Consider the following 15641-nt stretch of genomic DNA (forward strand, 5'->3'; position numbering starts at 1 on the left):
TCATGATACAATGGTTGACGTTAATGCTTTTATTACATTTGAATCCACGTGGTTGGCAAAATGTAAAGTCGCAGTTTTCCTGATAAGTAGTCCTCGTAAGTAGGTTAGTTTTCCTGAAGATCTTACTATGAAGTGAATGTAGTATCAACAAGTCTCAGCAGAATTGAACAAAGTTGGTATTTACAGATATTAGATACCGGCATGCTCATGTTTACTATTCCTAACTGCTTGGTTATTCAGAAATATTGTCAGGACATACGTACTGTGACCATCGTTAAATGTTCTATGGGGTTGTCATTGTATGCCTACTCATCAGACACTAGTGCACTTAGATAGTTTGCTTAAACTGCTTGTGCTGTCTTCCTCTGAACTCTGCGGTTCAATCGAATGAACACTCGCTCTGGGTAAACTCCCAGATTTAGGCAGAATTCTGGGCTTTTCAGAAAGCGATGACACCCTTTCCATTCTCTCCAAAGTCTCATGTTTGAAGCTTCGACGAAGCACTACCTTCTCATCTTTTGGTTTTTCATCTTTTGACTTGTCATCTTTTGTCTTTTCTTCCTTTGGCTTCTCATCCTTTGACTTCTCTTCCTTTGACTTCTCATCCTTTTGCTTCTCTGGTGCGTCTGTGGACTCTTTAGGGTTGGAGGTCTGTTTTGTAAGGATTTTAATATTCTGGACCTTTGAGGGATCTGGTTTCACCTTTGGGACATCTTTTACTTTTTGTGGCTCTTGCTTAACCCTTTGAGGTTCTGCTTTAAGTTTGGTGGCATCAGCTTTGGTAAGGCTGTCCTCTTTCACCATTTTGTGTTTGCCAAAGCTGTCTTCCTTCACCACCTTTGGCTTTGGAGCCTGCGTTGGCGACTTCACCTCATGGGTGGGGACTTTAGTCTCATCCTTAGATCCTCTTGACGAAGACTTTGTTTCTTTTAGTGGCACTTTGCCTGTTTCCTTATGCGTATCCTTAGAGGGTAGTTTTCCGGGACTTGGTTTTGGAGAAGGTGTTGCAGAAGAACAAGGTGTCGTCTTGTCAAAAACGTCTTCATTCTTGTCCTCAGGAAGCGATTGTGTCTCCATACTTGTGTTAGTGCCAGCATCAGAGGGAGGAGACGTTTCCTGAGAGCTTGGAGCTGTGGTTATGATGGTAGGGATCTGAGGTGCCTTTAAAATCCGTGTCTCCGACTGGCCATTGTTGATGCTTCTGTATGTAGGCACGGAGGCGCCATCTGTAGAGTCTTCCTTAGCATCATCACTGTCTGATGGGAAATTAGCTCGAAATAGTCCAGAATGATGTGCGGCGCCAACTCCCGCAATCATTGCAGATGCACTTTGACTCGCAACCGGCACCTCCATGCCAGATTTATCTCCCTTGTCTAACTTCTTAGAGTCAAGATATATTTTCTGACCAGAAAGCCGCATTCCCTCAACAATTCCAGTTGTAGTGAACTTGATTGCATACCGAGCAACCTTCGCGTCCTTAGCAGACTCGTCAATGATTTCTGCGGAAGCTTTATAATCGGCGAAAACGTCTTTGAGGTCGTTTATAAAAACTGTTGCATAAAGTTCATGGTCTCGTTTTCGTCTGATGTACACAGGCGCTGTTCCTGTCGGCATCCTCATCAACGTCTGCACCATGAACTCAGCTGATATTTCTTTCTCAGTGAAGGCCACATTCGCAGTGTAGTTGCAGTTTTCCTCCACATTGATATCACTATTGGCCTCAAATGTCAGCGTTTCGTCAAACGTTTCCCCAGTCGTTTTGGATATTTGCAGTCTCATGTCAACATCGCCTCCTTGAGACATCATCTTCGGGAGCCCAAGTTTAAACTGGGCCTTCCCACCAATTGAAAAACCTCTCTGAAATGTGACGCTGATCGTGGCCTTCCTTGTCCTTTCTATTCTGAACTTGTACGTCTGACTTTTATTGGTGTTGTTTCTGAACTGTGTCTGCAGGACCGATGTTTCTGGAATAGATTGACCGGCTGCTGCTTTCGTTTTTGGTTTGGAATCTTTTGTTTTTAGAATCGTATCAGAGTCTTCAAAATGGAAGTAGTTCATAGGAACCTCAACATCGAAATCTCGTCTGCGCAGGAATATCTTTTCAACTGGTCCACTTTTTTCTTTAAAATCTTTCCAAGCATAATCTTGTAGTATTCTCTCCACATCCAGTATTGGAGGCGTTTCCAAAGACCGCTTACCACACGAACAAATCATGGCTATTCTCATCTAGGCTATGTTATAATATCGGGGTTTCCTCCCTTGCATAGATCAATCGCCGTTGGATGGCGATGTGTTCGGGAAACAGGATATTCAAAGCTTGCTCGTGGACAGGTCTCTGAAATGATAAGGTGAATATGTTCAATTATATGCTGTTCGTCGATCATGGATATATTTGAACAGGTACACATTTTATTTATTATTGATTTACCTTAACCATACGAGAAAATAAATGTAATTCACTTCGGGCTATTGTAAATAGTTGCTTTATCGTGCTTTAGGGCAATTCGGAACCATCCACTAAACTCGACAGAAATTGATGTCTGTGTCATTTGTCTCCATTATTCTATGTCGGACACGTTAGAAATATGTTTTCAGGCCCCAAACCAAATCTCGAGTGGATTACTTTTAGTTCAAATTAAAGCATGACGATGGACTGTTAACCTCGGAATTGCTGAAATTACCCTCAATCAGTACGTCAGCAGTGAAATGTTACATGCATTAACGTTTCTTGCATGTTGCGCTCCAACTATGTCATGTGACGAGCAGCCATTAATTTTGGAAATAAGTCAAATCACGAAACCAATTTGCCATAGAAGACAAAAACAAAATCGATATTTGACTTGAGGCTGCTTCCATTTGTATTTCAGTTGCATAGAATGTGTCGGTTTAATGGAAGATGGAAGCGAAAATGAGGCTTATCTCATTGATGAAATTCAAGGTGCAGATAGACTCTATTAGGGCACATCTGGAATCAGACGCTCCTTACAGCAGATCCAGTGGCTATTAGTTTGACTGCTATCACCTGGCTTGAACAAACGGCAGAATCGATGGGTGAGTAAGAGAGTTTAGTTTTACGCCGCTTGAAGCAATATTCCAGCAATATGACAGCGGGAGACACTAGATATGGTCTTCACGCATTGTACCAATGTGGAAAATCGAACCCGGGTCTTCAGCAAACCGAGCGAAAGTTTTAACCACTAGGCTACCCCACCACTCTCGCAGAATCGATGAGACGGGTATATCCTCACAGCTTTGCTCAACTTGACGTTCGAACAATCGACAGTTCCGTAGAAATGAAGTGATACGGTTCACACTATCTTTGCCAAACCTTATTCCACTGAGGCAGTGCGTCGCATGGGACATTTGATGAACTGGTCTTTAATTTTCAGAAATCTGCTTCACGCATTGTGTCATGTAGGGATTCGTCGGCAGGACGCGCAAACTTTACCCAGTAGGTATTATATATTATCTAATACGTTATGACATCTCCAACTGATCCAATTGAAATGGCGCTAAATATACCCATCCAATCATATAATACATTCCGGACAAATTCCATACAGAGACACATTCTGTACAAAGTTTTATATACGTTAAGGATGGTGGCGAGGCTTCTAGCATGGGTGCAACCAGAGTATTTTCTTAAATACAATCAACATCAATGTCATGATCAGTTAGCTGTTGGCTTCCACTGTTTAGCCTGCATCTTTGTTGTCTTTTTACTTTTGTTTCTTACATGTACATATATAATATGCTCTCTGCCTCATACCATTCATTCACCTGATGAAGGAGTAAGGATATACTCCGAAACGTGGTGTTCGTCATAACAATGAAGTCGACATCCATAAAAACTCTCTTCCTTATGTGTATCACTACTAAATGTCATGCAAAGACCTATTGGAGATTTACAGTCAAATACAGTTGCGTTGAAGTCTAAAGGATCTATGTATATATTTCGACTTATACCAGGTTCGACTCAGCCGCAAAATTTGGTTGACCATGGAATACGCAGGAACCAAACTTTTACTTCGAGACAACCGTAGGTTCGAGAAATCAAAGTTCGACACATCGGTGATTGACATTTTACACCTCTGGTAGCCGATGATCTAGCATTAAGTTCAGAGAGTGAGTTTAGTTTTACGCCGCACTCAGCAATATTCCGGCTGTATGGCGGCGGTCTGTAAATAATCGAGTCTGGACCAGACAATCCAGTGAGCAACAGCATGAGCATCGATCTGCGCAATTGGGAACCGATGACACGTGTCAACCAAGCCAGACCACCCGATCCCGTTAGTCGCCTCTTACGACAAGCATGGGTTACTGAAGGCTCTTTCTAACCCGGACCTTCACGGGTCGTTAAGTTCAGACAGATATCGACACATTTGCATAGTATACGTAGGTCTTAACACAAGTATAATATGTGTACATACTCAACAAACCTTGACGCAAGTAGAGTTGGTAAGTGTACTGAAACGTGGCGGCAGCCTTCTCATAGAGTGTCCATCTTATCTGTCAGTGGACAGGCATCTGAAACAAAACAACAATAACATGTAAATAACAACCTCTCATTGCTGGCCAACAGTTCACAAGCGTCAATATTGTCACATTTGTGTTTTTGGTGTCCGAACAAAATAACATTCGGAAAACAAATTGATATGTTATTAAGTTACAAGGATTGGATGGTAACTGGTCTGGACAATGCTACATGCTACAAGTTTGGCAGCGAAATATTAGAAATGACACATATAGAGATTCATGTTATGTTATCAAATTATGGACAGTTTTCAAATTTTACAGAGACACGTTCCCGAGAGAAATTATCTTCGCAAGCGATAAATCTCATTACCGTGACAACAGAAAACAGTGTGGTCCTTTAAGGTACCTTAATACAAATTAATCCACAAGGGAAACCAATTAGCGATAGCATGTGTGAGTTGACACACAATCAGCCATCTTATTCATCCAATACTCATTATCGACAACCCCCAGGAGAGGTTTGTCATGTAGTTAAACAACTAAATTCCGAACACCATGATAAAAAAATATTCAATGCTTAAGCACTACCATCTTCAGAATCAAAACTCAGGAACCCGATGTCAAAACTCCTACGCTGACCATGTTCACTAAACGACGTTTACGACGAGAGCTATAATGAACTGATATAAGGGCAGCATCATCGCCGTAGCAATGTATTTTTTCATTTTAAAAATTGTCCCTCTGACAAAACAAATCCTTGTACAATTATCGAATCAGACACCAAATCCGAATCCGGAGTTTAAGAAGCGGTTTCCGTTGCCATCATTACATGTTGCATCATCTGACAGGTATGATGATTTTGTCTGGGTGTTTTGTGTTTTTAAAATGTTCATCCATCCAATAAATATAACTGACCATATTTGTCAATACTTTATGCTGTCCTCTTTAACATGATGACTTAACTGAGTGAGACCATGGGTATTTTGTGAGGAACTGGGATTCGTCTGTTTAGCTTCCCGTACTCTGGCAAGGAACTCGTTAAGGTATTCATTTCCTTTTGTTCTTATTGCTGCTTTAAGGCCACACTATGCACACATGGACATGTAATAGCTGGTGTGGGTTTAGTTGATATGTTAACGATATAATGTTGCTATTAAGTCAATGGGAAATATCTATAGACGTCATGGAGACATTGTTCTGTGTCACAGTGGGCAGTGATGGTAGTACAGACGTGCGATGTAAAAGGGTTGCATAACTCCTTCACGGGGATTCACATGGAGTTCCGGTTCTCAATTGCGCAGATCGATGCTCATGCTGTTGATCACTGGATTGTCTGGTCCAGACTCGATTATTTACAGACCGCCGTCACATAGCTGGAATATTGCTGAGTGCGGCGTAAAACTAAACTCACTCACTCACATGGAGTTCATTAAGCTGTATAGTGACGAGACCATATGTACATACATAAGTACATTGTAAATACATTACATTTAAAAGCATTATACACACATTTTATTATGAAAGTATATATATTTTAACATGACACCATACACCGAATTTTAATACAAGCAATTAGTCATACTTATACGTGTTTATAATATATGATACAGACCAATAACCTTCAAGTAGAGAAAATAAGATGCCCGCTCACTTGTGTAAACAGATCTTTCAGATTGATTTAGTCAGCCCCTTACAAATAGAAAAGCCTATATCTCACACCCGGTCATCAATTAGAAGAGCGTTGAATACCGCTGATAGAAACCATGATACATGTGACTGTTATATTTTCAATAACTTGCGCATAACATCACACATGTCGCTGTTATATTTTGGATACCTTGTGCACAACATCACACATGTCGTTGTTATATTTTGGATACCTTGCACATAACATCACACATGTCGCTGTTATATTTTGAATACCTTGTGCATAACATCACATATCGCTGTTATATTTTGAATACCTTGTGCATAACATCTCATGTCGCTGTTATATTTTGGATACCTTGTGCATAACATCACATCACACATGTCGCTGTTATATTTTGAATACCTTGTGCATAACATCACACATGTCGCTGTTATATTTTGAATACCTTGTGCATAACATCACACATGTCGTTGTTATATTTTGGATACCTTACACATAACATCACATCGCTGTTATATTTTGAATACCTTGCACATAACATCACATATGTCGCTGTTATATTTGGAATACCTTTCACATAACATCACATATGTCGCTGTTATATTTGGAATACCTTTCACATAACATCACATATGTCGCTGTTATATTTTGGATACCTTGTGCATAACATCACACATGTCGTTGTGTTGTGTCGCTGTTATATTTTGAATACCTTGTGCATAACATCACACATGTTGGTGTTATGTTTTCAATACGTTGTAGATAACATCACACATGTCGGTGTTATATTTTGGATACATTGTGCACAACATCACACATGTCGGTTTTATATTTTGGATACCTTGTGCATAACATCACACATGTTGTTATAACACGTCACAATTTAATTCTGGACTCACAAAAGTCCAGAAACTCTACGCACTGTGGACACTTTCTGACAAGGGATTTGACCAAATCGAACATGCAGTTGTTATAAATACATGCCAAGGATGAAAAAATGAAAACAAAATGTTTCGAAAACTGTCAATTTCAACTCGCTCGCCCATGGGCCTGCCCATGGGCGAACAGTGGCCCATGGGCGAGCGAGTGTAAATTGAAAGTTTTCGACATTTTTTTGGTGCATTTTTTCATCCTTGGCATGTATTAATAACAACTGCATGTTCCATTTGGTCAAAACCCTTGTCAGAAAGTGCCCACAGTGCGGAGAGTTTCTGGACTTTTGTGAGTCCAGAATTAAATTGTGACGTGTTTTATGTTTTGTCAAGTATTCTATGAATGAATGAATAAATGGATGAATGAATGAATGAATGAATGAATGAATGGCTTTGTCTCCTCCACAGTTAAATACAACCTCCAAGATTATATAACGACAAATACAGTCAGTATTTACAATAGATCATTTGCATCATGTCAGTGTAACAAACTGAAAACACGTTATATGTTGCACTGCCCTTAATAAATAACTGCACAATTTGTGAGCAATACGGCGAGTGCTTTTAGTAGATTTACGTACGATGTTTATTTTGATTCCATACGAAGTGAGAGCATTATGTATTCCCATGTATCATAGTTAATTTCAGTTAATTTAAAGTCATGTATATCTGTGCCGGGAAACAATTACAGCCTCTCATCGTCGTCAAGCATATTAAAGTTTCACACGTGTGTGTTTTATTCAACTCTTTTGACACTTTTGCTCTTGATCCGATTTTGACACAGAGTGGCAGGGGCCATTTTATCCCTAGAAACATCGTAAGTGTGTGTTTTATTCAACTCTTTTGACACTTTTGCTCTTGATCCGATTTTGACACAGAGTGGCAGGGGCCATTTTATCCCTAGAAACATCGTAAGTGTGTGTTCAAGCATGTTATGTCCATTCGGCGGATAACCGCCTTGGATTTTCTTTGCTTCTGGGTTCTAGGGCATTTTGTTGTGAGAATTGTCAAAAGGATGGCAAAATTATGGCGTTGTCAAATGTCACTCAAAGGTATCACGACCATATCATTGTAGTAATGGTGTCATTGGAGCCAAATAACTAGCTAGCCCTTAAGCCCAAAGCCAATTGTAGATCACCATTCCATTGCAAGACATCAATATGGATTGCTAATACTGGTTGTGGTTAATGAGAATAAATGTTTTAGAATGCCGAGTAACTGTCCCAACAGATTCCAAATAATGAAATTCGACAGAACTGCATTCCTTTAAATCGCATCATTATCGAGATGAACATTTTGGCCCGATCGTGTCTTGGAGTTTCTGTTCCTGTGGCACCAGTGGTATTTATTTTGTGACTTGAACGCTCTTTATTGCCAGTGGTAACTTTATATCCTTCACTTTAGAAATTTAAAGAGCTGACCTGTTTGATCAGCCCGAACGATATGCAATACCTGCATTTAACCTGGTAAGGTTAATTGTGTTTTTTATTGGTGATGAAATGGTGTTTACTAGAAATCCACCATCTAATGAGAAGCGAAAGGGGCCTTCTGTTTGAAGTTTATTCAATACTCTGTGGGAGTTCTTCCTCCGTAAATTAGATTTCCATCGCAATAAGAACATAGTGAATTCTAAACATGCCATCAGAATGTTTAAGAAAACTGTCTTTGAACCTAAGACCTTTGGGCCGAACGCACATTAGGAACTCAGACCATCAGAAATCTTTAATCCTTTGCAAATTTAAAAGGCTAAAAAGTGGAAAGTTCTAGTTACAACGAATCTGCCATCATTTGATCGATCGAAACTCTTCAGAAACACCCTCTAGACATTGTAAACCATTTTCGCAATACTAGGCAAGGTTTCTAGCAAACGCTAGTAGATGGAGGCCATTCTGGTTGGTTTAAATACCAAAATCAATAGCATAATTCTATTTAACCCAGGGCCGCCTTGTGTAAAATATACGCTTCCAATCAATTAGCGCTCCAAATGATAGTCGAGAGTCTGCAATAGCTCCTTCTGCTGATGACTTTCCAACAGCCTGAATACAAAACAGGGCATTTGGACGCGCGACCAGACAAAAACGTTCCACTAATTCATCGTAGAATTGTTTTAATTTCATTAAAAAGACAAGCAAAGGTTTGGGACGCCGGCGGAAGAATCAAGGCCCATTTTGCACTTTGTTACACTTCCTACTCGTGATGTGTGACACAGCATACGGTTATGTGAACGTGAGTCTGGCTGTTTTACCTGCTGCTGGCGAATTGCTTTTCAGTTTAGCGTTTATTTTCCGTGATGCTGATGTTTGGTTACAAACGAAGATCCAACACAACAAGCCATGGCGTTGTTTGAGTGTTTGTCGCCACACCAAGCAATATTCCAGCTATATATCGGCGATCTGTAAATAATCGAGTCTGGACAAGATAATCCAGTGATCAACAGCATGAGCATCGATCTTCGCAATTGGGAACCGATGTCATATGTCAACCAAGTCAGCGAACCTGACCACCCGATCCCTTTAGTCGCCTCTTACGATAAGCATGGGCTACTGATAATTCTAATCCGGATCTTCAAGGGTCAGTAGTGCGTTCCTTTTCCGTGCTGCTGATCATTGGTTACAATCCACGATTCGCAGCACTACATACCATGGCGCAATTCCCGAACATATTCGTAATACCTTTAATTCATAAACAATATTTATCATGTATGTCAGCCATACACCAGTTATGTGGCTTATGAAAACTGAAAAACGTGGATGGGCTGCCTCCCAGCACTTTCCTCTCACATCATTATAACATGCTGTGATGTATCTGAGAAACTCCAGCATTATGCCCAACGAGCCCACCTCGCATACTCGCGCATATTAGAGAGCGCTCTGTAATAATACATGTTGCAGTAAGACTGTCCAAGTTAAACCGTAATTCCAGTCATTGCCGAAGTAATATTGATTAAACGCCTCTCTCATAACATGGCCTCGCTTTAAAGATAATTTGATTACCTCCCTTCCTGATAACATATGGCCGCAATTTGACTTAATGCATTGTTCTTTTAAAACCAGCCCGAACCATATGATATTCACTTAACTAGACACAGTTTCTCGATAATTCCTTCACAAGCCCTTTCCTCCCATGTTGATTACATTCTGTAAATCGTTTAGGGGTATATTCTTGACAGGCAGAAAGACGAGGGCAATTATGTTGTATGGACGTGAGTAACTTAAATTTTATGATATAACGATTCCTTAAAAATGACTTATCAATATGGAGTCATGCTAACATTGAAAGGGGCAACTGAAGTGTTTGGGTGTGCAGGCTCCCTGAATTGGTCAATGCCTATCAACTGCATAGATCGATGTTCATGGCGTTATTCACGGGGTTGTCTGGTCCAAATTGGATTATTTATAGACCTCTCTTGTATCTCTGGAATAGCGCGGCGTTGAATAGCTCTAAAGCAAGTAAATTCTATCACTGTGTATGCCGTGTCAAGGCACTTAACAGCACAACGGAATACAATCTCGACGTACTCCATGTTGGTCGAAAGGTGAGTGAGTGAGTTTAGTTTTACACCACTTTTAGCAATATCCCAGCAATATCACAGCTGGGGACACCAGAAATGGGCTTCACACATTGTGCCCATGTGGGAATGGAACCCGGGTCTTCAGCGTAACGAGCGACCGCCTTAATCACTAGGCTACCCCACCGCCCCACTGGTCGAAGGGGACTAAAATTCCTAACACAATTATTTCACTAAATGATGTCTTACCACTCTGGCGTCAGCATTTGGGATTAAATCAGATAAATTACCTTATTGATGTCACAACGGGAACACTGAAGTCGACCTTTAGATTAAATTTTGTCATGTGTTAACTCAACCGATATCTACAAGTAAATGTTTTGGCGTGTTCTAATTAAAACAAGTTGTTGAATGAATTGATCTGGTAATGGTTTTAAACAGTTTTTCACATTTTCAATAAGATCAAAGAAGACAAGTTTGCATTTGATTTATTCTGTTCTATACTGCTAATTGAAATTGTTCTGTTACGCTTCTTCACATGGCTGTGAGACTCAATATGGCGTCCATGTGAAGTGGGATCAGTTTTCAAAGAGTGATCGGAATACTTGCCATTAGTCATAATGTTGTTCTCAACTCCAATGACAATATCACCTAGCGTCGGAATACTTGCCATTAGTCATAATGCTGTTCTCAACTCCAATGACAATATAACCTAGCGTCGGAATACTTGCCATTAGTCATAATGTTGTTCTCAACTCAAATGACAATATAACCTAGCGTCGGAATACTTGCCATTAGTCATAATGTTGTTCTCAACTCCAATGACAATATAACCTAGCGTCGGAATACTTGCCATTAGTCATAATGTTGTTCTCAACTCCAATGACAATATAACCTAGCGTCGGAATACTTGCCATTAGTCATAATGTTGTTCTCAACTCCAATGACAATATAACCTAGCGTCGGAATACTTGCCATTAGTCATAATGTTGTTCTCAACTCCAATGACAATATAACCTAGCGTCGGAATACTTGCCATTAGTCATAATGTTGTTCTCAACTCCAATGACAATATAACCTAGCGTCGGAATACTTGCCATTAGTCATAATGTTGTTCTCAACTCCAATGACAATATAACCTAGCGTCGGAATACTTGCCATTAGTCATAATGTTGTTCTCAACTCCAATGACAATATAACCTAGCGTCGGAATACTTGCCATTAGTCATAATGTTGTTCTCAACTCCAATGACAATATAACCTAGCGTCGGAATACTTGCCATTAGTCATAATGTTGTTCTCAACTCCAATGACAATATAACCTAGCGTCGGAATACTTGCCATTAGTCATAATGTTGTTCTCAACATCCAATGACAATATAACCTAGCGTCGGAATACTTGCCATTAGTCATAATGTTGTTCTCAACTCCAATGACAATATAACCTAGCGTCGGAATACTTGCCATTAGTCATAATGTTGTTCTCAACTCCAATGACAATATAACCTAGCGTCGGAATACTTGCCATTAGTCATAATGTTGTTCTCAACTCCAATGACAATATAACCTAGCGTCGGAATACTTGCCATTAGTCATAATGTTGTTCTCAACTCCAATGACAATATAACCTAGCGTCGGAATACTTGCCATTAGTCATAATGTTGTTCTCAACTCCACCTAGCGTCGGAATACTTGACAACTCCAATGACAATATAACCTAGCGTCGGAATACTTGCCATTAGTCATAATGTTGTTCTCAACTCCAATGACAATATAACCTAGCGTCGGAATACTTGCCATTAGTCATAATGCTGTTCTCAACTCCAATGACAATATAACCTAGCGTTTAAAACTGCACCATGTTGTCCTCATTGTTCAAACCCGATGTCAATCCGGCTGCAAACCACGTGGCCCTAACCGTAGGCAGTAATATAATTCAACAAGGATATTTTGCTTGTAACAGTTCCTTATTGACCTGTGTTTGTCAGGTCATCCTTTCCAATTTGGCGTGCTTCATACTCTCGGGTATTCTACGCATCATATCTGAACTGGAGTAAAGAGAAGTTCAACAAAGTATATTGATGAAAGACTTCATGCTGCTGATGAGGTTTCTGTCCAATAACATGTCACAATAAAACGTTCGGCGAAGGAATTGCATGACCGGGGAGAGTGTTTGGCTCCCTGTCTGGTCGATCCACGACCACCATAGCACAAGAAAACATTGATGCAGTGTACAGCAACAACTACTGGACGATAGACGTATTATAACTTGATGGCTACAGGCTGAATTTTGGTATGGGAGTGAGTGCACTGAGCCATATTAGTGACGTATTGTGCTTCATCGAATGTAGATACACGCAAATATCTTTTCATTATACCTGTACTGGTGTCTAAATTACATTTAGTTTAAGAAAACACTATCAAATGTAATCCGCACATACAAGATGTTTTTGTCAAGACTTAATCAGGACGGAATTTAACGTGGCGACATAATAGTGTCCGTTTCTTTATATACAGGCGTTTCTATCGCTATCGGATATTGCTGAGTGCGGCGTAAAACTCAACTCACTCTATCGCCTTGTGTGAATGATCTGCAGTGATATCACACCAGGATGAACATATTGTACCAATGTGCCGGGTCTTAGGTTTAACGCGAGAACAATAGGGTCGTAAGCGGGGCGACTGAGTACAGTTTTACGCCGCTTTAACAATATTCCTGCAATATCACGGCGGGAGATACCAAACATGGGCTTCACATATAGTGCAGATGTTGAGAATCGTACACGTGTCACTTGAGTGAGTGAGTGAGTGAGTGAGTGAGTTAATTTTTCCGCCGTTTTACATACGGTGTCAGGTTGTTCAAAAATGTAAATAACATTGTACTGTTTCAATGTCCACATCAAGAGTGAGTGAGTGAGTTTAGTTTCACGCCGCTTTTAGCAATATTCCAGCAATATCACGGCGGGGGACACCAGAAATGGGCTTCACACATTGTGCCCATGTGGGGAATCGAACCCGGATCTTCGGCGTGACGGGCGAACGCCTTAACCACTAGGCTACCCCACCGCCCTTCCACATCAAGACATTCCTTTTAAATATAAGTATGTGTGTATGTAAAGTGGCGATGCATGGACTTATCATAATGGACAATGGTTGCTGTCATGAAGTTCACGAGGTCACAATGTGATTCCAGTCCGACTGCGAGCTCTTTCATCCCAGGTCTGATGGGATCTGAAGGGACGCAGTCTCACATCTCAGAAGTTCCCCGGCCAACAAATTGAAATGTCAATTCTCTCTATTTCCTCTTCAGTGTTAATTTCGCCAGATTGAGAAGAGGGCGAGTGTTCTCGGACATTCGGGAAAAATGCCAATATTAGCATCCTCGCTATGTTAGTCCTGGATATTGGCGTTTCCTCAAGTAGCTTCTTTTAAGTGTTTTTCTTGTTCCACCGCATCCAGAACTTTATATATATCCTAGTTTGGGGCTGGCAGTAGGATCTACCAACCTTTGGAAAGGATAAACAATCATCGCATTCGTTTGGATTCTGATATGAAACTGGCTTCACAAGTACACCGTCTGTATTCTTCTTAAGATGTAGCTCGTCTGACAAAGTACACTGGTCCTGTATGCTTAGACATGAGACAAACTTTGAGCTGAAACCGATCTTAAAATATGTTGGTATTACTGGCTACAGAGGTCGACGGAATTTGGCCAATTTCCAATTTATCTGTGATAGTGTTTACAGATAAAATGTTCCTACTTCTACTGGCTTGAGTTCCTATATGTGGGTTATTTTAATTACGGCCTGAATCAACAGAGCTAAGTCGTTCTTTTCAGCATCCAGTGTTCAGTGTGCCACGTCGCTGTGATAATCACTGCTGGTTCATGTCAGGATTAGAACACCATAATTACATTGTTTTTACCCAGGAATGGAACAATCCCAGCGGGTAATGGTTTATGCAGCTTGTTTAGCAGCTGCTCCTTCTCATTATCGGGCAGCGTAGCCTGAACACTAAAGCAAACACTACAAGACGGTTGAGGATTTGTTGATGATTCAGTATTTATGACTGTTATTTAGGTTTTCCTAATTCTACATTTGGCAGTAATATTGGCTAGAGAGAAGGGCTTTACTAACAAAACCCCCAGGACGTTATTTCCACCAGATCACGGAGTGACTGAGTGAGTATGGTTTTGCGCTGCTTTTAGTAATATTCCAGCAATATCACAACTAGGGACACCAGAAATGGGCTCCACTCTTTGTGTGCATGTGCGGAATCGAACCCGGTTTTTCGGTGTGACGAGCGAAGGATTTAACCACTTGTCTACCGACCGCCTCCAGACCATGGAGGTGGCAGGGCTCAGATGGTATTCTTTTCACAGAATCACAGGTGTGTTTTCAAGCGGGTTTGGTGATTGGATAACCCACTCAGCCACAGTATACTGTCGAGATCCAGTTGTTGTTCTCTCCTCTTTACTACGCCTGGAGAGCGGAAGTTCGCGGGTTCGATCCCCGGTCGCGTCATACCAAAAGACGTTAAAATATGGTACTTGTTGGACTCTGTCTGGCGCTCGGCATTAATGGGTACAACAATGACTGGTATGCTCGGAGTCAGTATAATTAGTCTGAACGGGGTATTCATGCTTCACTGCGGCATGGTATCTCAGTGAGCTAGCACTATAAAACCAGCTCAAGTCTGGGCTAGTACAAGCAGCCGCACATACACATACACACGCATGCACGTCGTCATATGACCAAAATATTCTCAAGTATGACGTAAAACCCAATTTCACTTCACCTCACCTCCTCTTTACTGTCGAGTACCAGGCAGGGCAACATAAATCATAATCTTTCAACGTATTTCGGGGCAATAGGCTTGATCATATTATATTTTCTTCACAGAAATAAAGATATGCTTTGTCAAGCAGTGTCTCAAAGAATATTGTGTCTATCAGCTCCCATAACCCCTCCTACAGTTTTAAAATAAATGAAGGAAGGTGGTTAAATACTGATGTATCTCTACGCACATGTCCTGTTTGTAAATTCGGTATAGAGGATGAATTCCATTTTCTTTT

The 15641-nt window shown here is 40.7% G+C and overlaps 1 protein-coding gene across 2 annotated transcripts in view; it reads right to left on the minus strand.

Annotated features, from left to right (window-relative positions):
* LOC124271309 overlaps window positions 1-15641 on the minus strand; it is a 61691-nt gene continuing 46050 nt past the window's right edge. Inside the window, exons 2-3 of one of the 2 annotated variants that reach the window (XM_046706404.1) lie at window positions 4440-4527; window positions 1-2335 (exon numbers count right to left, since the gene is read on the minus strand). In XM_046706404.1, the coding sequence (XP_046562360.1) occupies window positions 313-2226 (1914 nt within the window). In that variant the 5' untranslated portion in view covers window positions 2227-2335; window positions 4440-4527 and the 3' untranslated portion in view covers window positions 1-312. Of the gene's footprint in view, window positions 2336-4430; window positions 4528-15641 lie in introns of both variants that reach the window. The other variant, XM_046706403.1, reaches the window with a different exon arrangement.

The sequence above is a fragment of the Haliotis rubra genome, unplaced genomic scaffold (genome assembly GCF_003918875.1).
Source record: "Haliotis rubra isolate DU_JTF1 unplaced genomic scaffold, ASM391887v1 Scf1599, whole genome shotgun sequence".
NCBI lineage: Eukaryota > Metazoa > Mollusca > Gastropoda > Lepetellida > Haliotidae > Haliotis > Haliotis rubra.